Genomic DNA, 25,609 nt, shown 5'->3' on the forward strand with positions numbered 1-25,609 from the left:
GGGAGCAGGTCCAACTGGTGGGTATTCCCCCCCCCCCCGCCCCTGTGGCCCCACCACTGAAAATTTGTGTTACACAGGTTGTGTTGCAACATTTTAATGCATTGAAAATGTTATTCCAACATTTGACTTATCAATGTTTTCAATCGATTTTAAAAGCAGGGCCCATAGTCAATGTTTTCAATGTTATGTTTTCAATGTTACATGGTTATGTGTTCAATGTTATTATGTCAATGTCAATGTTTTTTTTAAACAATGCAACAGCTTAGGATCTTTGTCTTTGTCTGATTTTTAAAGTTCATTTTATGTAATAAAATCAAATGGTGACCATCATTTCAAATTTAATCAAGTGACAAAATGTATATCAGACTTGATTATGCAAGGTACATTGTACAGACCCGGGGGGGGGGGGGGGGAGATTTTGGAAGTAGAAATTTGGACCCATTGATATACCAAAAGTAAAAATTTTCGGCCGAATTTACCCAAAATTGTCTTAGTTTTGAAATTTTGAAAATTTTGGCTAGATTAAGGAAAAATTGGGCTGTTTTCCGAAAAAAACTGAGAAAATTTTGGAAAAAGGACCCATTCATATGTTACCAAAATAGGCTTTGAAAAAGGGGTCATTGATATACCAGAAGGCTGAAAATGCTACCCATGTTTGCGGCACATCCCAGTATCCCCGGTACAGACACATACTTTCAAACACTTTTTAAAAACATTGAAATTTACCCAATTTATGTTGCTAGAATTTATAATGCAAAACAAAAGACACAGCACAATGATTAATGCTGTGTCTTAATCGAAGGAATTTGCTAACATCTGACTCATTGGGTTCAATTATTCCATCAAATATTAAAACACTCACACCTGAACTCAACCTACAAACCATGCACCTCAATATGGAGTGGTTATCTGCAATCTGCAATTGCTGCCAGGTGGCATATTTTGAGATGTGCACATCATTTACCCTGTTTATACTCAAGTGTGTGATCATGTTGGCATAGTAACATTACGTAACTTTGATACTGAATTATGACATCAAAGTCAGATAGAGACTAAGTATTAGCATAAATTGGGATGTTCCACAGTCATCGACTTCAAAACAAACCTTATAGGGTTATAAGTCTACAACATCATTAATGCTCATCATGCTTCAAATAACCATTATGAACTCAAATTCTGTGTGTTCGGTAACTTCAGATACACTGCAGTTTGAGTTTTAGTCAACAAAAGTTGTTGTGTCGAATTCTGAAGTAGCTCGTTAAAAATGTAGTCACCTTCTTTACAAACAAACAAATTTGAGTTCAAATTTGACTAAGCTTTATAGTCATCTTCAGGCAAGGGCTTTTCAGTCTCTGTGTAACGGGGGTCATATATGCAGATCTATATTTTCAAATGGTTAGCATAGGGCAGCTATTGCATTATTACCCTGTTGATATGATACATGCAGTGTCAATGCTATGTTGACCATCTTAAAACATCCCTTAACCTTAACCTGCCAGGGGCTTGGCGACGGGAAGGGAAAGAAAGAAGGAAGGAATAAAGAGAGAAAACAAAGAAAGAAGTTGTTTGCTCCGGGTGGGAATCGAACCCGAGACCCCTCACATGCCAACCACTGGCTCAGCGACACTTTGCCACGGGTCTTGGGCTTCGCTGGCCAGTGAAGTGGTGCACGAACAGCGCACATATCAAGTAGTATTTTGTAGTCCTCAGGCGTGTTAGGGTTAACTGAGCCTATACTGAGTTTCGATAGTGGTCACCTAACCCTAACCCGCAAGGGGCTTTTTGGCGACGGGAAGGGAAAGAAGGAAGGAATATAGTGAGAAAACAAAGAAAGAAGTAGTTTGCTCTGGGTGGGAATCAAACACGAGACCCCTCGCATGCCACGGGTCTTGGGCTTCGCTGGCCAGCTAAGTGGTGTGATGCACGCACGAACAGCGCATATATCAAGTAGTATTTTGTAGTACTCAGGCGTGTTAGGGTTAAAGGGTTAATATTAAGGTCAGTGATAGCACAATGCTTGATCAGAATTAGTCCCAAACAAAAATGTTTGGTAGACTCATAACCGGTGCGATCTTACCTTTCCGATGTTGATTAAGATACTTCTTGCATCGATCCCGAGATGCGGAAAAAACCAATACTCATTTTGTCCCACATAAATGAATAAATAACACAAAACCCCCCGATCCCCGAGTGCACTCACCCATTCGGTGACGTCACACACGATAATCATCCCTTATCCGACTTGGGCAGCCCCTACTCGCCAAACTTGTAGGGGCGGCGGGTCCGGATAATCAACATCGAAAGGTAAGATCGCACGGTTATGAGTCTACCAAACATTTTTGTTTGGGACTAGACTCAGTACACCGGTCGATCTTACCGCTTCCGATGTTGATTAAGATACTTCTTGCATCAACATCTGAAAGATCGATCTAGCAAGTAACCGACGGATGGAGGTACAAGATTGGCCAGCATCTGATAAGGATCGGGAGAGTGGGTAGCATGGTAATCGCGAGGTCAAACTATTTCCCCCCCTCCCGGCCGGGAAACAGAAAGACTACGTGAACAGACAAAAACCCCTGAACTGAAAGTGCAGTGGTTAAGAATAGAAACACTGGTTCTTACCATGTTGGAATTCTGATACCCAACCACCATGTTATCTCCCCAGAACAGCCCTGGTGAACTTATCGCCTGGTCGTTGGTTTACGGTTTTGTAGTAAACCGTGGAAAGGACGACGGGTTCTTCCAGGACACAGCCTGACAAATCTCTTCAATGGGGACCCCCTATGGTAGGCCCACGAAGATGAGATAGATCTGGTTGAGTGGGCCTTGGGGCGGCGCTCTTTTGCCGCCCCGAAGTCCACTAACACCTGGACCAGCCACCGTGCCAGAGTCTGTTTAGCGGCTGGACCGTGCGGTTCTGCGTGGGTGATAAATAAGCGGTCATGAGCCCCTCTTAAGGTTTGTGTTCGGCCAAGGTAGTGCTGTAGCGCCCTCACCGGGCACCACAACCTGTCTTCGGCTATTGACGAACCCTGCCCAATACTGGGTAGGAAGAGGGGCGAGTGTCGGAATGTACTTCGCTCATTTTTTTGCAAGGAAATCCGGGCGAAGAAACAGCGTCGCTCCGTTGTTAGTAAATACGGAGGCTGACTTCGAGACTGCGTGCAACTCCGAGCAGCGCCGTCCCCGAAAACGCCAGAAGAAAGGCCGCTTTAAGAGTGACGTATTTAAGGGTCGCTTTTGACAGGGGCTCAAAAGGGGACCCTTAATATACTCCAAGACTGTGTTGAGGTCCCATGGAGGGACCACCTTCCTTTCCGGCGCGGCTCGTTGAACATACCGTCCGAGAAGAAGACTTAGGGACCCATCTGAATTGATAGACGACCAGTCTTCAAATCCCCGATGAATCGAGAGAATGGCTGACTTGTAGTTGGCTATCGTTGCCTGCTGAAGTCCTGACCTGAACTTTTCTGTCAGAAAATCTGCCACTAGAGGCACAGGGGCTCTAGTGGGAGATGTATTTCTCTCATCGCACCATGCGTAGTAGGGAGCCAAACGCTGACTATACGTACGGAGGGTAGACTCTCGTCTACCCCTGGCGATGAGAGAAGCAGCTTCTGATGAAAAGTCTCCCTCCGCCGCACGCTCCCTGATAAGGGCCATGCAGCTAACTGCAGGTGCTCTAGTGGTAGACTTGGTACCTCTCCTCCGGGCATCCGGAGTAGATCTGGTAACTCGGGGAGTACTCGCGGCTGTGCCGCTAGTAGATCCACCATCGGTCGAAACCACAGGTGTTTCGCCAGAACGGTGCTATCAGAATGACGTTGCAATCCTCCCTCCCGATCTTGGTCACCACCCTTGCGAGCAGTGAGATCGGGGGGAAAGCGTAAGCAGTCATTCCTCCCCAGTCTCACGGACAGAGCGCCCACGGCAGCTGATGATTTCGATGAGATGCGAACAAATCTATCGAGGGGTGGTACATCACCTCGAAGATCGTCTGGGCGACCTGCGGAGCAAGGGACCATTCTGTAGGTCCCGACACCTTTCCTCGTGACAGATCGTGGATGTTGGTGACTCCCGCTATGTGCATCGCTCTCAACGTAATCTGCCTGGCCTTGCACCACCCTATCAGGCGTAGTGCGTGCAGGCACAACCGCGGTGACCTGGTGCCCCTTGTCTGTTGAGGTAGGCCACCACGGTTGTGTTGTCCGCTTGGACAACGATATGAGATCCACGATCACCTTCTCGGTGCTGGAGAGTTCTCTCCACTGCCCAAAGTTCGAGAAGGTTGATATGGAACTCCGTCTCCGTGGCCGACCATAGGCCCGAGACTGAGTCCCGTGGATGTAGGCCCCCCAGCCCAGCTTTGACGCTGTCGGTCGTCACTACGTGGCCGACCGCTGGTGCAGGAAACCTGACACCTTGAGTCAAATTGGGCTGATGGGTCCACCACCAGAGTTCCTCTCGCGCGATCTCCGACATCGGAACCGCGAGGGATATTGGGTGACGACTGGGCCTGTAAAAGGCTAGAAGGTGTAGTTGTATAGGCCTCATGTGAAAGCGGCAGTGCGGTACGAGGTCTACCATACTGGCCATAAGGCCCAAAACCTTCATCCATGCCACAGCGGTGCCCCTCTGACTCGGCCAAGAGTCGGGCACACCTCGCCATGTTCGTCACCCTCTCGGGTGAGGGCGCCGCGATCCCTCCTTGAGGTTGATCTGGGCCCCTAAGAATAGTGGTGTCTCGTCGGGACCAAATTGGATTTCTTGACGTTGATCAGAAATCCCAGGTCCCGCACCGCACGGACTACTAACTCCACGAGACACTGTGTCTCCAGTGGGGTGCGTCCGTAATTGTACCAATCGTCCATTTAGCAACACATGTTGACTCCCCTGCGCTTCAGGTACGCTGCCACCGCCTGACCAGGAGTGTAAACACTCTGGGGGAGGTGGACAAGTCGAATGGCAGGCATCGAAACTGGTAAGTTTGACCCTGTACCTTGAAGCGTAGAAACCTCTGATCTTGAGGTGCGATCGGAACATGCAGATATGCGTCCGAGAGATCTAGCGATGCCGCCCACATACCCTTGATGGGGCAGGCTAGCACCGCAGCGAGAGTCTCCATTCTGAACCTCTTGGGCCTGATGAACTCGCTTCAACGGCTTGAGGTTCAGAATGGGCCTCAGTCGCCGGGTCTTCTTTGGAGCCAGAAAAAAGTGCTCCAAAACCCCTTGGTGAAAGGGGGTAGACCGGGACAATCGCTTGCTTCGTGAGAAGCTGAGCGTCCTCTGACAGTAGTGGCCGACGCTGGGGGCCGTCTGGCGGCACTACCGTGGAACTCTGAATCGTGCTGGCGCAAGAGGGGTGGCTGGAAAATTCCAGCCTGTAACCCCCACTGACCACTGACAATACCCAGGCGCCCGGTGAGATGGCATGCCATCTCTGGGCGTAATGCACAGCGGCCGCCCACAGGGGAATCCCTGTGGAAGTCCAAGGCCTGCCGGCATGGACTGTCGACCGCCCGTGCCCTCAGGACCGATCTGGTTTGCCACCCTTAGAAGAACGGCTCTTCTTAGGGGGGCTTGCCATCTGATCCAGCACTACTCTTGCGCTTCCCAGATTTTTTGGGAGGTGCTGGAGTAGCCTCGGCTCGGTGTAGTCTGTGGTGCGCGTCCTGCTGAAGCCGGAGCTGGCGCTGAAGAACGCTTAGAAGACTTCTTCTTCTTGTGCTTCTTCTTCGCCTTACTGCCCTTCCCCTTGGTCAGGGCAGCCTCTGACTTCTTCAGAGTGCTCTCATTGGTGGCCTTCTTTGCCCGGTCCTCCACCGTAGCGCAAAGGCCTGTCCAAAGAGTAGCCCCTGTCCCACCGAGTCTGACTTCTTCATTGCTTCAGCAAAGTCGGAGCCGTAAGTTGACTGGAGGGACAGACAGGCATTCTCCCGGCGGCGAGATGACATCCTATGGGCTAGGCCCATAGAACTCTCGTTGAGGTTAGCTGTTAGCACCGCTAACAGATTAACCTCATGGAAGAGTTCGGCGTTGCCCGTGGTCGCTTCGCTACCTTCCTACCGAGGTGCTCGGCAAGCGTGGTAGCGACGCTAGAGACTCTGATAAGCGAGCGTGCTCGCTTATCGATGAGCTTTAGCTCCTCCTCCCACTGGGGGGAGAGCGACCCGTGCGCCTTGGCCGCCAGCGGCAGGCGCTTGGCAACGCCTGGATCCATGTCAGGGACCCTGAGGTAGGTTTCGTAGTCCTCCTGCGAAACACGCAGTGGAAGCGTGCAAGCACGCGGCGTCAAGCTCCAGCGAGCCTGACAGCCCCACGAAACCTACCCTTGAGGTCCGCCGGGAATGCAAGTGCCGGCGACCCTTGTGTGGACGCGCTAGCTGGGCATCCTACTGAAAAGATGCCCTGGTCCTCCTGAACGGACTCCTCCTGAGAGAAAGCCAGGCCCAAACCTTGGGCCACACGGCTCATCACCTCAGCGGTGTCCGCAGAGGCAGACCATTGCTAGCGAGTTCCTCACGGGGAAGCGGGGAAGGATACCTGAAGCTAGCTGCACAGCCTCATCAGACTGTGAGTCGCTACTGGTTTCATCTTCCGACTCCTTTCCTCGCCTTCAGACTCTGACTCACTCTCTGATGAGGAAGAGATCTGACGACGGGCATCTGAAGGTGGACAGGGAGGTGTCGCCACCGTGTGGCTAGCCAACTGAACACCAGCAGAAGAGGGAGTACTCCCGCTAGACCCCGAGATGCTAGCTATAGCACCCCGGGATCCGCACGCTCGCTGCCGTCGCCCTAGCCATAGCAGCGCGCGGCCTACCCTGAGCTGTATCAGGGTTAGCCACTCGCCGCCCAGGCTGGGTAACAACTGGTGGTACTGCTTGCCCAACGCTAGGCGGCACTTGCCACGGTGCTAGACCGTGGAAGAAACCACCCTGCGGCGGATACCACGGGGTATACCCTGTCGGTAGCTGACCCTGAAAGGATCCGCCACCAGGGAAACCCCATGGAACGGTAGTACCAGTACCGCCTCCCCCTGTTGCCACAGAGACTGTGGTAACCAGGACGAGTACTGCGGTACCTGCGTGGTTGTAGCGTAGGTGCCCGGTAGGGCTCCCGGCTGCGTACCACTGTACCCATGCCTCACAGCGTTCCCCGCTAGAGGATCAAGCCGTGTGTATGGGTACCCCGCCATACTGGCTGTCCCTTGGCTAAAAGGAGCTTGCCTAGTATCACGGGTAGCTGAGCGTGTATACCCTCGATCAGTCACCTCGCTACCTGAATAGGCAATATCAATCAATGGAGCCATGCTCCGCTGAATAGATAGTGATCGATCATAAGAGGGTAATTGACCCATTGACTGTAATGGATCACCCACGCTCTGCTGGCTCTCGAGGACATAAGTGGGTTGTTGATCAGCCAGGCTGTTCAAACTACCTACCCTAACCTCTTGAGCCTCGCCAAAGGTCGCTGTGTGTGGCGGACCACTCACGGCAGCTATGGGCGCGTGCATAGTGGCTCCCACTGAAGTCGAGCCGTAGCTCGCCTCGGTAGCTGCCACCGCTTGCACTTGGGTCGCTGTCCCGTGAGAGACTGCGAGCCCAACCCCGTATAGCCGCTAGCCAGTCCCGGAGGACAGCCGGCAGCCATTCCAAGGCCCAGGGCATCACTCGGCGGTCCCGCCATGGAACGCTGCCGTGACAACCCCAGTTGGTTCTGCTAAGACTCCACCCGAAGCGTTAGCCCCAGTATCGTCTCTGCTAAACCCATGCACGCTTTCATTCGACCCTTGCGGGGAACGAAAAGGCGTGCTGCGTGTCGTGGATCAACCCAGGCAAGCCCGGGTTCCACTGGCACGCTGCGTGCTACAGACCGCCGAGGCAAGCCCGGAGGTCCGCTTTGCACGCTGTATGCTAGGATTCAACCCAGGCAAGCCCGGGTACCCTTGGCATACTGTCCGTCGCCGGCTACTTCGCGGGTGCTAGACCCGCTGTTCGCCAGCAATAGACGGGTGTCCACCTGCAAGAAACTCGCTAGAGATCTCACTGGTAGACTGGTACTGCCTGTTAGGGCAAGTACCGCCTGCTGCCTGCTACTAGCTTAGACGTTAAGTCAGTGCTTTCGCTGGCTGCTAGGCCTTCCGGCTCGCTAGCAGTCCCCGGAGGGTCCGCCTGCTTGCCCGGGACCGAGCCCCAGAGGTTACCTTAGCGTGGCCCTTGCCGGCCGCGCTAGTACCTACCATATCAATCTTACCTGTAGGCTTCTGTTTCTTAGTCTTCGTCTTCTGTCTGTGTCGAAGACCCATACGAGCGCTACTTTCTACATCGTCGCAGTGGATGTCCGATAAGCCTATGCAAAAGGAAGCACACTCATTTGATTTAGAGCAATCCCTGTGGGTGTAGCAGAGTGGATGCGGGTCCCACTCTGCCACAAGGGAAGGGCATGATTGACAAGGCCTGGACATTGTAGTAATCGGGAGCGTACAGCACTACCCCCGAACACAAGCTCAAGCCCAATAAACAGACCCACACGCACAGTGGCTGTCGCTGATGTAGTGGTATGATATAAAAATATATGTACAAAGGGATGAAAAACTGAAAACCTTTTGGTATAGATTTGTCAGGCTGGTCCTTCGAAACCCACGAACTCTTAGCAGTAACTCGTCATCAGACGCGTACTGAAAGATATAACGATAGAGCACACCATAAACATAGCGATAATCACTCACCATACATGTATACACAGTACTGTACAAACATCTATTGTAACTTACTAGTCTGCTATAGTTGTTTTACGTGAGAACAAAAATAAAATGGCGTCCCTAAGGGCGGCCATTTTGAAAACGTGTCCCGTGATCTGAACGGAAACACTCATACAAGCTAAGTTTTTGGATCGCTTTTGTCACTTTTCTAGTCGAAAAATGTCGTCAAAACTATCTCCCTAGCGCACTATACTGGTTGGTTTTTTACCTCAGGTGTAACAAACAAACTGTATATCTCGCCCTTTGGTTCGTAATGATACTTAGCGTTGGTAAAGAAAAATCCACACGTCTATCTCATCTAGAAACCAAGGAGGATAAGGGATGATTATCGTGTGTGACGTCACCGAATGGGTGAGTCCACTCGGGGGATCGGGGGGTTTTTGTTATTTATTCATTTATGTGGGACAAAATGACTATTGGTTTTTTCCGCATCTCGGGATCGATGCAAGAAGTATCTTAATCAACATCGGAAACGGTAAGATCGACCGGTGTACTGAGTCTCTTGCATCTTTCCTATACCCAAAGCATGCTTGCAATTGCAAAACAAGCACACTTTTAACTTTGTACTGGTTTCCTAATCTCAATATTGTACAAAGTATAATGGTACACTCAGTTGGTGACAGAATTTGCTACATTTGACTATCACCATAGGGGACATAAGGGAAATACCCCTTCCCCAGTTAGAATTCTTGCCACCCCCACAGTAAAAATCCAAAATTATGAATATTTCTGCTTTTTTTGCTGCAACTTTGCTTCAAATATGTTGCTCCCCCCCCCCCCACGAAATTCACTTTTCCCCCTTCCCCAATCAAAATTTTCTGGAGCAGCTACTGTTATAAGAAATTCGGAAAAATTATAGTTTCAAGCGAAAAATGATGACATTTTTCAAAATATCTTTTTTCTCATACTGTAAAAGTAGAAATTTTTGCGAGGTTTTTATTTTCGCGACATTCGCGAGTGGACATAAAATCGCGAAAATAAAAACTCACAAAAATAACCTTTTGCATTAGGTTTCTATTGTATCAATATCAAAACCGCTGAAATTTAATTCTCGCGCAAATTAACAAAATCTTCAAAATCGCGAAAATATCTTCTAGCGAAAATATTGACTTTTACAGTACATGTTGTTTACAACAAAACTAAGCACTTTGCAATTAGGTTTTCAGATTGTTTTTGGTTGTTGCCTTTAGATACAAAGGAGGTCAGTAACAGAATGTTTTAATTTTGCTATAAATTCAAATGAAGCCAAATTACGTTTTCCCAATTTGTTTTGATTCATCGTCACAGATATGCTTGATGTAAACGGATACTCTGAAGTGCTTTTATTGCACTAGATAGTGATATAATAAGTGCTCCGTATATCATCATGGCTATGTGTGTAACAGCCTCAGCACGTTTTATTCATGGCAAACAAAAGGTATTTTAGATGGGGGCAACTACATGTATATTGTTGATAATTTTATTGACTTTCAGAGGCCAAGATGGGGGGGATTACACATTTTGTCATTCATCGGTCTTCTACATAAAGTCTATTTTCAAAATATTTGCAAGGAAATTCAGTTTGGACAGAGTCTTTTCTTCACTGTACACATAAAAAGACTTGTATGAAAAAATAGGAAAAATCTGACAAAATAATAGCAAAAATACTCAAAATAGGCTAACAGAAATAGGGAAAGTTGGGCAAAAATAAAAATAAAGGAAAAATTTTCATGCCTGAAACCATCTTGCCTTCCTCATACTACATCACTGGCACAATGCAAGACTGTCACAAGTGACAATTTTCCTGAACTTTTTTTTACCCTCCCCTCCACCAGATTAAACCCTGCAAGACATGCTTCGTCATCCCAGGACTACAACATGCATTTCTGATTTCAGCAGTGTTTAATCTAAATTTTGCCCCCAGCATCTCTTTATTAAGTACCATGAATTATTCATCACTATTGGACTAGTATTACAGCATCCATGCACCTTTGAGGCAACTGTGTGTAGCTCTTACAAATATGTACGAACCTATAAATGCCATTTGTGCCATTTTCCCCATATTTTGTACCGGGATTTTGTAAACCTTATTTTCCTACCTTTTTCCTATCTACTAAATTGTATTCAGGTTCTCTCAAAGGAATAAAATGGAGTGGCTATTCTGGGGGGCACTTCAATATGAAATGGATATAGGTGTAGGGCTGGCACTTTACAGTAAGGGGCATTCGGTGAGAGCAAAATGTAAAAAATATAGGGTCATTGGGTGAGAGCATGATTTTTGGCATTCGGTGAGAGCAAAATGTAAACATATGGGCACGGCATATGGGGTCATTGGGTTAGAACATGACCTTTTTTAAATGGAGGCTTGAGAGCCGAAATAGAGCCACAGAAACCTCAAAAATCAACTTTCTAGTTCTAAATGGCTTTAAATTTCTTTGTTTTTTCAAAATAAACTGAACTTGTAAGGGTTTTTGGGTGACAGATCAAATGGAAAAATAGGGGGTCTTTGGGTGACAGACCAAATGGAAAAATAGGGGGTCTTCGGGTGACAGAGCATGTGTTCATAAAAAATATGGGGTCTTTGGGTGACAGCAACTCTGAAAAAGGGGGTCTTAACAGCCCTACATATGCGGCACCTACAAAGTGGTAGAGCCCCCAGGGGCTATTCCAGTTGAAATCCATACATACACCCCCTATGGAAGACTCTTAATCTTCCACACAGGGAGTGTGAATTTTAAATGAGGATTCACCTGAATGTATGACACCATTTGAAATCTACACCCCTGTGTAGGGGTGTATATATTTCAACTGGAATTTTACCAAATCTCGGTTGAGGTGTGCAGGTCTTTAAATGTCAAATGGGTCTACTATATTGGGGATTTTCCCCCGTCCAATTTGAGGTTTATCCCAGTCAAAATAAGAAATGGGAGGATTCTGAAGATATGTCAATTCTAAGGCAAAAGATATAGTTTAATTGGACTACAACATTAACAACATTAATTCTAACTTCTTTAGAAGGAAAACATTCATCAAACATTAATCTTTACAAAATAATACGGACACCGATCATCAACAGTCATTGTAAAGGATCTAGACCTAGATACATAATTGATTTATCATAATATCCTGAATAATGTTCCCTAAAAACAGATCTATAATGAGCTAATGTATGGCAACATCTGCTGTGTCCGACTCCAACAACATACCCAGCATCAGCTTTCACAAACACACACATACAGCACTGAACTCATTACCAATGTTCAGACATTTAAAACTCCCTATTCCAGAAAAATACAGAACAATTTTTTTCTGGATTAAAAAAATTATCCTGTTTTGCCAATTTGGTCAATTTTTTGGAAATAAGGGCCAAAAACATGTAATTATTAAGGTGTTTTTGTATGCTGTGACAATCAAGCCCAAAGACTTGTAAAAAGACTGATTTCAAGTTATGCGTTCTAATTTTTGGAAAACATATTTTCTAATCTTTTTCATTTTTGTTTTTAATACCAAAAACCAAAATAATTAACAATTTGATAGCTTATAGACTTCCTTCCTTCCTTAAAAGTGCAAGCTCACATAAGTGAAAATAGACGCAGACTTGTGCCAAGTCTTAGAATTGTGTGACTATGAAAATGTGCAAAATGGCATGTTTTTGGCACACTTTTCCTCAAATTGCAAAAATATTAAAATTTGACTTCAATTGCCCGCTAGAACTAACTAAAGGTTTAGGATATCTCTCTCTTTATCATTTGGCGTAATAATATTTTTGTAATTTCAAAAAACTAGTGCTAGCACTTTTTTCAACCAAGATGTTTAAATATGCTGATATTTCCATGCTATCTTGTGTAGTAAGCTTACCAAGTTGCTCACATGGTCGATAATAGCAGCAATAATTGGCGAAAATCTGCATCAGAAACCCGAAGTGAACCAAAATTCAGTGTTTCTAGTTCATAATTTGTGATGCGATCAAGCAAAATCAGTCGGAACTCGGAAATATTTATTTTAAGATATAGCCAAACAGATGAACTATTTCCTTTTGTTTCCTCTTGTTTTGGAAATTCTTTAATTGCTCATATCTTTAGAACTGGTTGTTCAATTTCAATGGGGTTTTCTGCAAAATGCAGCTTTGTAAATGGTTTTTACTATCCTAAGAAACTGATAATTTAATATATCCGAGTTCCGACTGATTTGGCTTGATCGCATCACATTTTAGCAATGATTTTAACGGGAATTGTCGTGCTAAAAATGACCTCTAATAAACAACCCCGGAGGCATTTATTCGAGAAAATACGGTACACAGGATCGTGAAATTCTTAATTTGGAAAAACATGGATGAGTCAAACAATCAATTTTTGGAAAATACAAAAAAGAATCATTTTTCCAATTGAAGCTTTTTTAATATGCTAGCTGATAAGGGGTAAAATTTTGTCTTGGGGTGCATCATAAGTTGTACGAATCAGAGTAATTGGTAATCTTGGTTAAGTTTTAGTTCATCAATATCATAAAATTACAATGCCGAGTATATTATGTGGGCATATTTTGCCTTTAAAATGTATGATTTTGCGAGATAAAGAGATACATAGTGGCAGAATCATGACCAACTTTTCACCGTGCTGTTAGCGTCATTGCCATGTGTAGTGGCCACTCTCATTTTTGACTGGTTCCAGTTTCTCGCTCCCAGGAGGGGGGGGGGTGCTTTGATTGGCTTCAAGCGAGGACTGGTGGATTTTGTAATGTCAGAGAGGGCATGTCACAGTCCCCTTGCTCGGGGGTGATGTGGATGTGCCACATTGACCCCCATTTTTCAACTACCTCTCACCCAATGCCCCCTTTTTTATTTTACTGAACTCCTTCTCATCCAATGACCCCCTTTTTGTTTTGCTGTCGCCAAAAGACCCCCTTTTTTCAAAAATTTTGGGGAAATTTCCGATAATCTCTCACTAAATGACCCTGTTTTTTTCAGTACTTTTCCTAAAATTTTTCAAAAAATTTCAAATTTGTGACCCCTCGGCACAACTGAGCCCTGAAGTCGCCAATCATCATTTTTGAGATATTCAACCAAAATATTCTGCTTGAAATTAGCTTTAAAATGATGTATATCATGTCTATTAAATCCTTTGTTTCCTATTATTTATTGTTAAGTTCGATGGAGCATATCTCAATAGTGGCACTGGCGACATCCGGGCTCAGTTGTGCCGAGGGGTCACATTTATCAAAATATTTTTATTAACTTTAATATCTTAACCCAAAATTTTTCCCAGTCTCACTGAATGACCCCCTTTTTTTGGTCAGAGTTCCCCGGTCTCATGGAAAGACCCCCCCCCCAGTTTTTTTGGGCCTTCTCACTGAAAGACTCCCCTTTTCAGTGTCTAGGCTCTCACCGAAAGACCCCTAGTTTTGAACTGCTGTCCGCACATCCCTGTCACTTCCAAAGTCGAGTGCCCCCCCCCCCCGGCTCTATGCACTGAACATGGGTTACACCATAAGAGATATTTTTCCTTAATTGATGAAAAATAAGTTTTCCCAATTTCTCTGCCACCAAAATATGTCTTTTTCAATTCGCAAAAATTGTAGCCTCATGAGTCTCATTTTCATAGCAAATTTATAATACATGTACATGTAACCACAGATCCCATGAGAAAGAACCTAGTGACTGGTGATGAACTAATCATGTTCGTTACATAATTATGTCCTGCAGTTGTTTGTTATAATTGATGACCTCATATAGGATGCTTGACATAGACCCCGTTTACACACAGAGAGAAGTCGACTTCAATTGCGACATCAAATTCAGATTGTGACCAAAATGTAAGGATAACGCAAAAAAAAAAGATTGTTTGCTTGTCCTCCATAACTTTTTCAGAGTTGGGTCGCGTCGGTCAGTCAGAAGTTTGTTATCATTGTAGTTTTGTTGAAAAGTAGTACTAAAAAATATCGGTCGGTAAAAGTTTTTAAAAACTTTATTATTTTTAAACTCGGGTGGTAAATTACGGTCGGTCGCTGGAGGACAAGCAAACAATCCTTAGCATAAATTATTTGTTGACGGGTCATGTTGCTCTGTGTTGTCATCAGAAGTTGACTACTGAAGTCGAGTTCAAAACACAGTGACCCTGTTCACACAAAAAAGTTGAATTCAAATTTGACAGAAGTCGACTGTGTAATCGCGGGCTTTCATGTAGATTTGTATGTAGAGTTAGAGTTTAAAATATTAAATTATCACACCTTTTTGGACCTGCATTTTTAGTAAGAACAAACTGTGCAAATTATATGAACCCCTGCCCCTCATAAAAAGAGAAGAGATACTAATAATAACATTAGTTTTATACATGTACCTGCCAAAGCTGCCATTGTCCAAATGTGGTGGCATGCGCAAATGTGGTGACATACGCGAATGTGGTGACATGCGCAAATGTGGTGACATGCGCCTATGTGGTGACACGCGTACACTTTGATGCTTGCGAGGTTTGACAACATTCCAATTCAACTGTTGCACATTGTTGTTATCCTGATCATGAAATGTACCAACTCCCTGCATTTTATTGCGGATGCCATTGGTACAATTCTCCATCATAGTATTCACAGTTTGAAAAGCTAAGCATATAAACCAAATCTTGGATTTTGACAACAATTACTCGGATACACTGCACACTATTTCTTCTCTACACCACAACTGTGAAACTTGCAGTCACTGAAAGCTACTGAATTGCAGAAACACAGTAAGTCGAAAAATAGCAAAAATATCAACATGAATGTCCACTTGATGTGTCCTGTATGCATCAGTCCATTTAGGCCAAATAGTTCCACTACATGAAACATGTATTATCGTATCCTTGCACTCACTGCATTTGCTACTTTCAAAATAGTCATTCAAATGATAGGTCATGCAGTGTTGCCAAAAAAATTAAGCCCAAAACATGGGCCAAATATTCACAAGTTGCAAAATTTTTCTCTTAACCATTGGTTTCTATGGACAGGATGTCGCGGGAGCAAATGTTGAAAAGTCGCCCAACATTTTTTCATAACCATTGGATTCTATGGGACAGTAAACTGTTGGAAGTCGCGGCCAAAAGCTTCAAATGTCGCCCAATTGGGCTAACAAATCACAGTTTTGGCAACCCTGTGATAGGTCTACTTATTCATTTCAAATTTTCATCTGTGCAATAAACATTGATATTTCTTCATCACCCACAGAGGCACAGTTCAGTAAACTGACAGAAGTGCACTTGTCAACATGATAATGTAATCCTGTGCACTCTGGTTACAAAAACTCACAGACTTCAAAGTCCAATTTCAAGATAACAGTTACACCAATGAAAAGATTATGCAAATAATAATATTATGTCCAGTGTTTAAATAGCTACTGAAATATTTCTAGCACTTTATGATGTTGAAATCACCTGGAAGTGTGATAATCAATGAAGTTGTCAGTGATGTGATTATCAGTTATTGATCAAACCAAAGTGCCATTTATAGATGGCAGAATTAAATAAAATGTTTCTTTTTGAGTTTTATATTAAAGTCATAAATGTTTACAAAAAATATCTTCAAAATATCTAAAATTAAACAAATGACAACAACAAACAGTGGCATAGCCAAGGGGGCCAAAGGGAAGCAGCTGCCCTCCTGTGAAAAGTCTTGCCCCCATGTGGGATGGTGGTTTTTGGTGGCCACCCGATACTAGTATAACAAATTTTAGGCCTTTCTGTAGTTTTAGCCCATTTTTGTCAATGTTTTCCCCTTACCCCCTTTGCCCACCTTTTGAAAAAGTACTGGCTATGCCACTGACAACAAAACCAATCAATTAATGAGTAAATAATTAGAACATAATTAATAACCAACAACTTCATTTTTTTTAAATCACCTAAAGACTTTTATAAAGACTTTAAGGGATGGGGTATGAATGTTTGGACAGTAGGCCTATTTATTGTGGGACATTAGAGCACATCAGACATATCGAATTGCATTCTGAATACGAAGAATGGCCTTCTGATATCAAATAATTTTGATTTTTTGAAATTCGCAAATATGTAATACACATTTTATGGCAAATCATTAAAATTGATATTTTTGATTTAACAGTACTTGAAGTAAACTTTTAAAATCTGATGATTTATATTTAAAGTGTATGTAGGTGGGGTGAAAAGCCGACGATCAATTGAAAATTTTGCCCTTTCGTATTGAAGATATGGATTTTTTCCCAAAACAAAACACACACAAAAAATAGGTCTTTTTGGGAAAAAAATCCATTTCTTCAATATAAAAGGTCAAAATTTTCAATTGATCGTCGGCTTTTCCTCCCAGCTACATACACAAAAGAATATATCATTAGATTTAGACAATTTATTTCGAGGACTGTTATATATTAAAAATTTGAAAAATATCAAATTTTAATAATTTGTCATCAAATTTGTATTATATTGTGAATTTCAAAAAATGAAAATTATTTGATATCAGAAAGACATGCTTCGTATTCAGAATGCAATTCGATACGTCTGAGGTGCTCTCATGTCCCACAAAATATACTGTTGAAACGCCATAAACGCTCATTCTAGATCCCTTTAAAAGGAATACAATATTTCTCTGTTTTAGAACAAAACATGCCAAGTAATTTTTTTTTCTTCCTCAAAAATAGATTGAACATGTTGAATGAATGAATGAAAAAACTGAAGAATTAGGATTGCGCTATACATGTTTTATCTGGCAAAACGAAGAAATGCTACAAAGATAAAGACCCGTGATGAAAAAGCAGTGTTGTGAGAAAACACTTCACATATTCCAATCACATGCATGGCATTCCAGTAATTATTAACTACAAGATGACGCTAGCTTGGAACAACTTGCTACAAGACACTTGACCTCTGTTTAGTACTGACTAGATAGATGATAAATCTTTACACAGCCGTGACGTTAGTCACGGCTGTGTCTTTTTTCTTACAGGTTCTTTCTTTGTTGCACAGCCGCCATCGGCGCTATGCATTGTTTTTACCGCGTTCTTCTTCTGTCAACATTATGATCAGCCATCGTAGCCACATGCTTTCGTGCATGTTGACCATACTTGGTCAGTAGAACCGCTTGGTGGTGCCACAGATGTCACATGATCAACTTCCGGTCAAATGTCATCCACTTCCGGTCAATGGCCAAAACTTGGATTTTCACTAAAAATGCTACTCCTCCCACATATTACATAGCATCGTGACGTCACTTACACACATGCATCACCTGTAGCCAGTGTCTAAAAGTTGTTCACAGAATTGGGATCAAAGGTCATTAAGGGGTCACTTCCGGTAAAAGTCTGAAAAATTTGTAAAAAACATTCAAAAATCACTGTCTTTACAAATTACATAGCAGAGAGTCGCCATTAGCACACATGCATTGCTACTAGCTAGGGTCTTTAGGATGCCTACAGTTTTGGGGTCAAAGGTCATTAAGGGGTTACTTCCGGTCAAAAACAAAAATTATCAAAAAAGTTTACAAAATTTTTATCTCAAAATGTAAACAGACCAGAGTAATATATTCATCACACATGAATCAGTGTTACCTGATGTATGCATGGTATTTTTATTTTGGGGGTCAAAGGTCATTAAGGGGTCACTTCCTGTTTTTAGCTAAATAACTTTAAGAATTTTATCTCGAACAACTATACAAAGTAGAATTTTTTAATTAAAATTGGAACAATACATTTTGTCGGTGTACATAAGGTTTTTTTTCATTGAGGTCAAAGTTCATTAAGGGGGTCAAAAGGTCAATCATAAATTTTAAAAAAAATCAAAATTCATGTATAAGTTCCGATTAAGCTGAAATTCACCAGGAATATTCCTTATGACATCCTAAGCACTATGTAATATTTTTATGGGTCAAAGGTAATTAAGGGATCACTTCCGGTTATCAACAAAACCGCCTGGTGGCTGTGCTCGCGGTCGCAGGTGACCGCAACCGATCGTATATCTTGTTTCTTCTTCTTTCTTCTGTCAACCATTACATTTGCTCTAGCACTCACATGCTTACATCGATTTTGACCTAACTTGGTCACAATGATCATTGACCGTGCCCCTACATGTCACATGAAACTCGTGGGGTCAAAGGTCACGAGGGGTCATGGGGGTCAAAAAACGTGATTTCAACTCAAAATGCATCTTCTCCCACAAATTACGTAGGACAGTGCCGCCACTTGCACACTTGCATTGTAATTACCCAGAGTCTATAAGGTGTACACAGATTTGGGGTCAAAGGTCATTAAGGGATCACTTCCGGTATGAAACAGAATACCTTCAAAAAATTTTATTAGCTAAGGAAAACATAGGACAGTAACGATATGTTCACATATGAGTTGCAGTTACCCAATGTATATGTGGTATTTTTTTATTTGGGGTCAAAGGTCATATAAGGGGTCACTTCCGGTATAAAATGAAATACCTTTAAAATGCATCTTCTCCCACAAATTACGTAGGACAGTGACACCACTTGCACACATGCATTGTTATTAGCCAGTGTCAATGTGGTGTACACAGATTTGGGCTCAAAGGTCATTAAGGGGTCACTTCCGGTATAAATCGAAATATCTTCAAGCAATTTTATTAGCTAAGAAAAACATAGGAGACTGATGGTATGTTCACACATGAATTGTGTTTACCCAATGTATATATGGCATTTTTTTATTTGGAGTCAAAGGTCATTAAGGGGTCATTTCGTTATATTATGAAATACCCTTACACTGCATCTTCTCCCCCTTCCCACGTCGGCCCGTGATCCGACTTGCTTACGTGGATTGTTGTGACCCAGTGTCTATGGGGTGTACACAGATTTGGGGTCAAAGGTCATTAAGGGGTCACTTCCGTCCGAGACAAAAAACCTTCAAAATGCCCCTTCTGCCACAAATTGATGCCACGTGCACACATACATTGACATTATCCAATGTCTATGGGGTTTTCATATATTTTGGGGTCAAAGGTCATTAAGGGGTTACAACACGGCTGTGTTCGTGGGTTATACCACAGCTAAGTCTAGTTTATCTTTGTTTCCTCTAAATGATAACATATGTTGTGACTTGCCTTAATGAATTGAGAAAATGCCAATTTTCAGGGGAGCCCAGCCCCCAACTCAACACAAACGTTGGTAAGCATGAGCGTTACCAAATCTTTCAAAGACCCCCTTTGCAATGATTTTTCGTCATATTTTCTCCGCTTTTTTAATGCAAAATCAAGGACAAAATTTGGCCCAAAATAACCCTTTTTTTTGTGGTTTTCAAAAGACCAGAATTTCAAACATCCCTTTTCAATGACTAGAATTTCAAACACCCCTTTTCAATGACATAAAATTGCCAGATTTTCCCAAATACCCCTTTTATCCAAATTTTGCGGACAGTGCAAATTAAATTACTTCTATTTTGCTGATTTCGAGGTCAAATTTTGTGAACAGTGCACTCACTATGTACTGGTAAAAAATTACCCCTTTTCCAGGCTATTTGGTAACTCTCATGGTTACCAATTTTTGTGTTGAGTTGGGGGCCGGGGAGGGGCGATTGCTGTGATCGTGCCAAATTACAGCTATTCCCCCAGCACCTATGATTTAAGATTTATCTGGGGACCGAGAAGTAAGTTGGAATGTGCCCCAAATGAAGTAGATTTTGAATAACTTCACTTGTCCACCCAAAATCTGTGGGTGGGGTGGGGTGGGGTTCTTCAAAAAATTTATACCAGATGACTTCCTCTTACCTACTTTTTGCTGTTTTTGCAACCCTTCAGTACGGTACACCATTTTTTTTTACAAAAAGCACCCAAATTGCGCCTCCACTGAAACCCACCCAATGATACGCCAGAATTGCTGGAAAAGGTACCCAAAAATCGTAGCATATCCCCAAAAACCTCCCAGGCCCAAAATAGCTCCCCTGGTGCATACCCTAGACATTCGTTATCAAAGATGAATTTTGGGCCCTCATTGCATTGCAACCAAGCCCCCCCCCCCAACTTCCCACCCCCCTCACCATTGACTTGCCTGACAAACACAATGGAGTTTATCTTTCAATTTACCCCGGCCCCTGCACTCCGTGCATCCGCGGGTATTCATGCTCGTCGAAAATTTCGCGTAGGGGAGTTTTCAGATGAAGAAACGCGATTCGTGAAACACACAAAAAAGGGATGTTTTCTGAAACCATGTGTTCACAAAATTGAACACGTTTCTGCCAGAAAAGGGTATATTAGAAATATCGTTCGCGTTTTGGCGAAAATAGGGGTATTGTCGCAGGGCAAATAATTCGCAAAATCGCTAAAAAGGGGTGTTTTTCCCTAAAAACTTTGCCCCCCCACCACCACCACCACCACTGACATGCCTGACAAACATAAAGGAGTTTATCTTTCAATTTACCTTTTTATGTAGCAAAATGCTCCTCGTTTTGGACAACCTACTACACAAATTTCAACTTCTAATAGCATTTTTTATAATGTGCATAAATTATATAACCAGCTCTTTCAGAAGTATGGTAGTGGGGGACATGTCACGTGTCACTGATCCCTTTCAACTGCTTTATGGACCGGGGGTACAAAACTGGAAATGTACCAAGTTTTGATAGTTTTTGAAAAGGTATCCTCCAAAATTTCATAACTATCCTGCTGATCTGCCGGCAGTGGCGTAGCCAGGGGGGCAAAGTGGGGCAGCTGCCCTCCTGTGAATAGTCTTGCCCCCTTGTGGGATGGTAACTGCCCCGATATTTAAGTTTTTTAGACCTTTTCGTCAATGTTTGCTCCCCCCCATTGAAAATTCCTGGATCCGACCCTGAAAGCTGCGAAGTGTTTCCATTTTAAATTGAATACCTGAGTGGAAGAAGGGCCCAACTCCAATTTTTTTACAAAAATGAGTTAGACCCAGCATTTTATTGCCAGCAGACTGTTCTTCCTTGTGTGTGAAATATGAGCCAAAATCCACACTCTAAATAGTCTTCCACGCATACACTTAATCATGAGTTTTCATGGAAGAAAGGCCCAACTCCATGGAGTTGGGCCCTTCTTCCACAAATATTGGGATAAAGAGGAATTTTGTTCTATCCATGAAATCTGCTTTTCACTACAATAAACTTTCTTGCTAACATATTACATGCTTCTACTTGTGCAATTAATGGATAATTACCAAATTTCTGTAGCTATTTATAACACATCTGCTTACGGAACTGGCACTTGCAGTATATTAGTGGAAGAAGGGCCCAACTCCAGATCGTATAAAGAGCTGTACCGTTGCCATGGAAACATCATATAAAATTTTGAATGTATGTAATATTGTATGTTCATGTATTAAAGGTCCCCTGAAGTTGAAAACATTCTGCCTACAAAACTTTTCCAAATATTAAGTTTTTTCTTAATATCTCAAAAACAGTTTTCATGGAGTTGGGCCCTTCTTCCACTCAGGTATTCAATTAATCCATGTCATGATATGTGCTTCTTTCATGCTTTTGTCCAGGTTTACATTTCAACATTTACATGTAGAACTAGAAGCACACCAGTTTAGGCCCTGAACAAGAATATTGACAAGTCGAGGCAAGGCTCAATGACTGTCAATGAAAAAACCCCGGGTGAAAAAAGTCAGGAAGTGATTTTTTTTTTTTTGAAACTGAATTATAAGACTAACACAACACAACAACAACAGAAATTTCACTTTCAATAAAATATCATAAGCTTTCAAATAATATTATATAACGCGGGATATAACGTACAAGTTTATCAATGTCACACTCCGGCATTAGGCCCTGTGTAATGCATGACTTACCTAAAACATGCCCCGTGCCAGTCGGCCTCCAAAGCCTGTGCGAACTCCTCATCATCGTCTATAGGACGTGAACACTTTGCACATACACGTAGAATCATGCCTCCTAAAACACAAAATAACATCCAGAAGGTAACGTTTAAATCATTCCAAAATGATCAGGAAGATTCATCACATTTACTGCATTATATTGCAAGATGATTTTAGTTAAAATATATTATTTTACCTTCTTCTGGGGACCCCATCATTTTGGCAAAAAATCAGTACCTTCTCTCCTCGCTGTCATTCCGGCAAATGTGATTTTGTTTACATGCAATTATTCTCATACCATTACGAGGTTCACGCATTGTTTATGAACGAAACCTTACCGATCATCTGTTACACATAACAAACATAACAACGTGGCAATTGTGCTAAAGGACCCTATTATTGGTCCATTACCAATCTGTCCTTCGCTAATTTGGTCCCTGTCTTTGCTTAGTTTGGTCCACTCCTCGATTAATTTTGTCCTTTCGGGCCCCGAGTTTTGGGCTCCATTGAGTCCATTCTATTAGGCCCTATATATAGATGCTGTGTAATAATTATGAGCCCTGGTTGAAAGGGGGGGGGGAGGATCCAGGCCCCGGATCCAGGAAGTGATGGCGGCACCAGCAATTTTTTCGGGGCCGGGGGGGGCAAAATTTCGGGAGGGGGGGGGCGAGTTAAAACACGGAAAATGTCATTTTGGGGTTTTGCCTAAAAAGTAGGGGGGGGGGCAAACTGGGGAGGGCAAGAAAATTTTCACCACATTCACTGTGATTTTTTAAATGTTATTTATAAACGTGGTGCAAGACTAGTGTTTAGAAAAGTGTTTAATTTCTAAACACACTTTTTACAGTGCAGGACAGCCCTTAGAGGTTTCAAGTGGATAAAAGGTTCCAAAGTATACCAAAATACACACCCATGCCCTACACATACCAAATGACCATTTTATTGTTTTTCAAGAAATTGGAGTAGGCCTAAACTGATTATATTTTTCTGCTATCTTCAGTAGACAGCAGGTGGCTTTCGAAAGATTTGACAAAAGGTATGAAAGTACCAAAATAAACCCTCCTTGTTCCCCTCTGAGAATTTGAAAAAGACAATACACAAGCGGCTTATTTTGTGTCTAGTCCAATTTCGAGAAATCAAAAATGGACTTTTTCCTTTTAGGCCTATAGGACTTGTTCAATTCAGAATTCGAAAATCGTTTAGTGAACTGTATTCATTTTACTGAGAGCAGAATAAAGTTTAAAATATATAGTTTCATTCCATACTGGAATATATAAGTGAATTACCGCAAAGGAATAAAGTCAATGTATCCCATTCATTTTCCACCAGAAAATATTTTAACACGGAATAAATGCAATTTTAGGAACCAAGAGACATTTTTGTATAATATGGCAGCCTATGGTAGGCCTATCTCTTACTCCCCTCCCCCCCCCAAAAAAGGGCGAGACCAAAAAATAATATTCCCTTGATGTTTTAGCAGGTTCTGTTCATTCCCGTCTCTTCTTCAACAACAACAACAAATTCTATAATTTTGGGGCCCCAACATTTTGGGGCCCTAGGGCCCGGGCCAGGGTTTTCTTTAACGCACAAAACACGCGTATTTACGCGTTCAGGCACTTTTCTGACTCCTTCAAATCCATAGCCCCAAAGTCCAATGCGTACAAAATCTTGAAAACGTACGCGTTCAGATATTGCAAGATTTGAATATAAGAGAAACACCCGATATTGTGCATTTATTCTCGGCTTTTGGCATTTAGGACCTATACTCCCGATATGTATATAGGCCCATCGACTCTCTAAAATTGTATAGTGTCAGTTTGAAATCTTGCAAATTGGGTTCGGGTCCTTTTTCTGTTTAAATGATGCACCAAATTGGACTTTAATTTTGCAAAATTTTCCAGGGGGAACTTCCCCTCAGGCACCCCCATGCGTAGTGGATAAACAAGTGACCATTTTTGCTTCTGCTTTTGACATTTGCCAATTTATGGCCTATGTTTTAACACAATTTATAGGTCTAATGGGGAAAACGTGACAACGAAAGGCTTTATGGACCGTCATTTCACAATTTTCGGCTTTTCAACTGTTCAAACTTAAATTTTACACAGTAATAGTGCCAAAATGGTCCACCAAATCGCTTCAATTAGGTCTTCATTTTGCAAAATATTCCAAGTTCTAAGGGGTGAACATCACCCTGCGTAGTTGATAAACAAATGGCCACTTTCACTTCTGTTTTCGACATTTGCCAATTTATGTTTAACACAATTTATAGGCCTACCATAATAGGGAAAACTTGCCGTCCACGAAAGGCTCCATGGACTGCTCATTTCACAAATGTTCGGCATTCTTAAACTATACAATTTTATACATTAATAGTGCCAAAATGATCCACCAAATTGCTTCAATTAGGTCTTCATTTTGCAAAAGTTTCTTACTTCTCAAGGGGCATTTTTAAATATTATTATTTTCTACTAAAATTCCCCCTCCCCCTTCTGACTGCTCTAGATCCGCCACTGCTCCAAACAGTGGCGTATATTTCTTTTGACTCAGGGGGGTCAGGGCTATTTTAACGTGCCTCATTGTCACGTACGTGCCGCGGTAAAATATGGGTGCAGTGACAATTAACAATCCGTGTAGATATGCTTTAGTAGTAGACAATGGTAGAGCATTTCTTACGGTCACATTCAGGTAAAAATGTCATTTTTTTTATTTTTAAAACGCACTCTACTTCATCAACACTTTTATCTCATTGCACGAACGTGACAGTGAGGCACGTTAAAATAGCCCCTGCCCCCCCCCTGAGTCAAAAAGAAATATACGCCACTGTTTGGAATGTTTTGAAGTACAGTGAATCCAGCACCTTTTGGAGAAAGAATAAGTTTATGGTACAAAAATTTTTGCCATTTTGAAGCTAAACTGTTAATTTGCACTTTTGGGGCTAAATGGCCAAATATGAGGTTAATTTGGTCAAAAACCCACATATACAGGCGTCAACATTGGGGGATGATTGTATGGACCATCCCCCTGGCAAAATATTGGGGGAGATTCCTCCACCCCTCCGGATCTACGCCTATGGCTCCAAAAACACA

At 42.8% G+C, this 25,609-nt stretch overlaps 1 protein-coding gene across 1 annotated transcript in view; it reads right to left on the bottom strand.

The window, feature by feature from the left end:
- Nucleotides 1-22,827, bottom strand: part of LOC140146659 (LIM domain kinase 1-like) — a 91,240-nt gene extending 68,413 nt beyond the window's left edge. The window contains 2 exon segments of the mRNA XM_072168529.1: nt 22,497-22,599; nt 22,720-22,827. Of these exon segments, the coding sequence (XP_072024630.1) occupies nt 22,497-22,599; nt 22,720-22,741 (125 nt within the window). The 5' untranslated portion in view covers nt 22,742-22,827.
- Between the last annotated feature and the right edge of the window lie 2,782 nt (nt 22,828-25,609).

Source organism: Amphiura filiformis, chromosome 2 (assembly GCF_039555335.1).
Source record: "Amphiura filiformis chromosome 2, Afil_fr2py, whole genome shotgun sequence".
NCBI lineage: Eukaryota > Metazoa > Echinodermata > Ophiuroidea > Amphilepidida > Amphiuridae > Amphiura > Amphiura filiformis.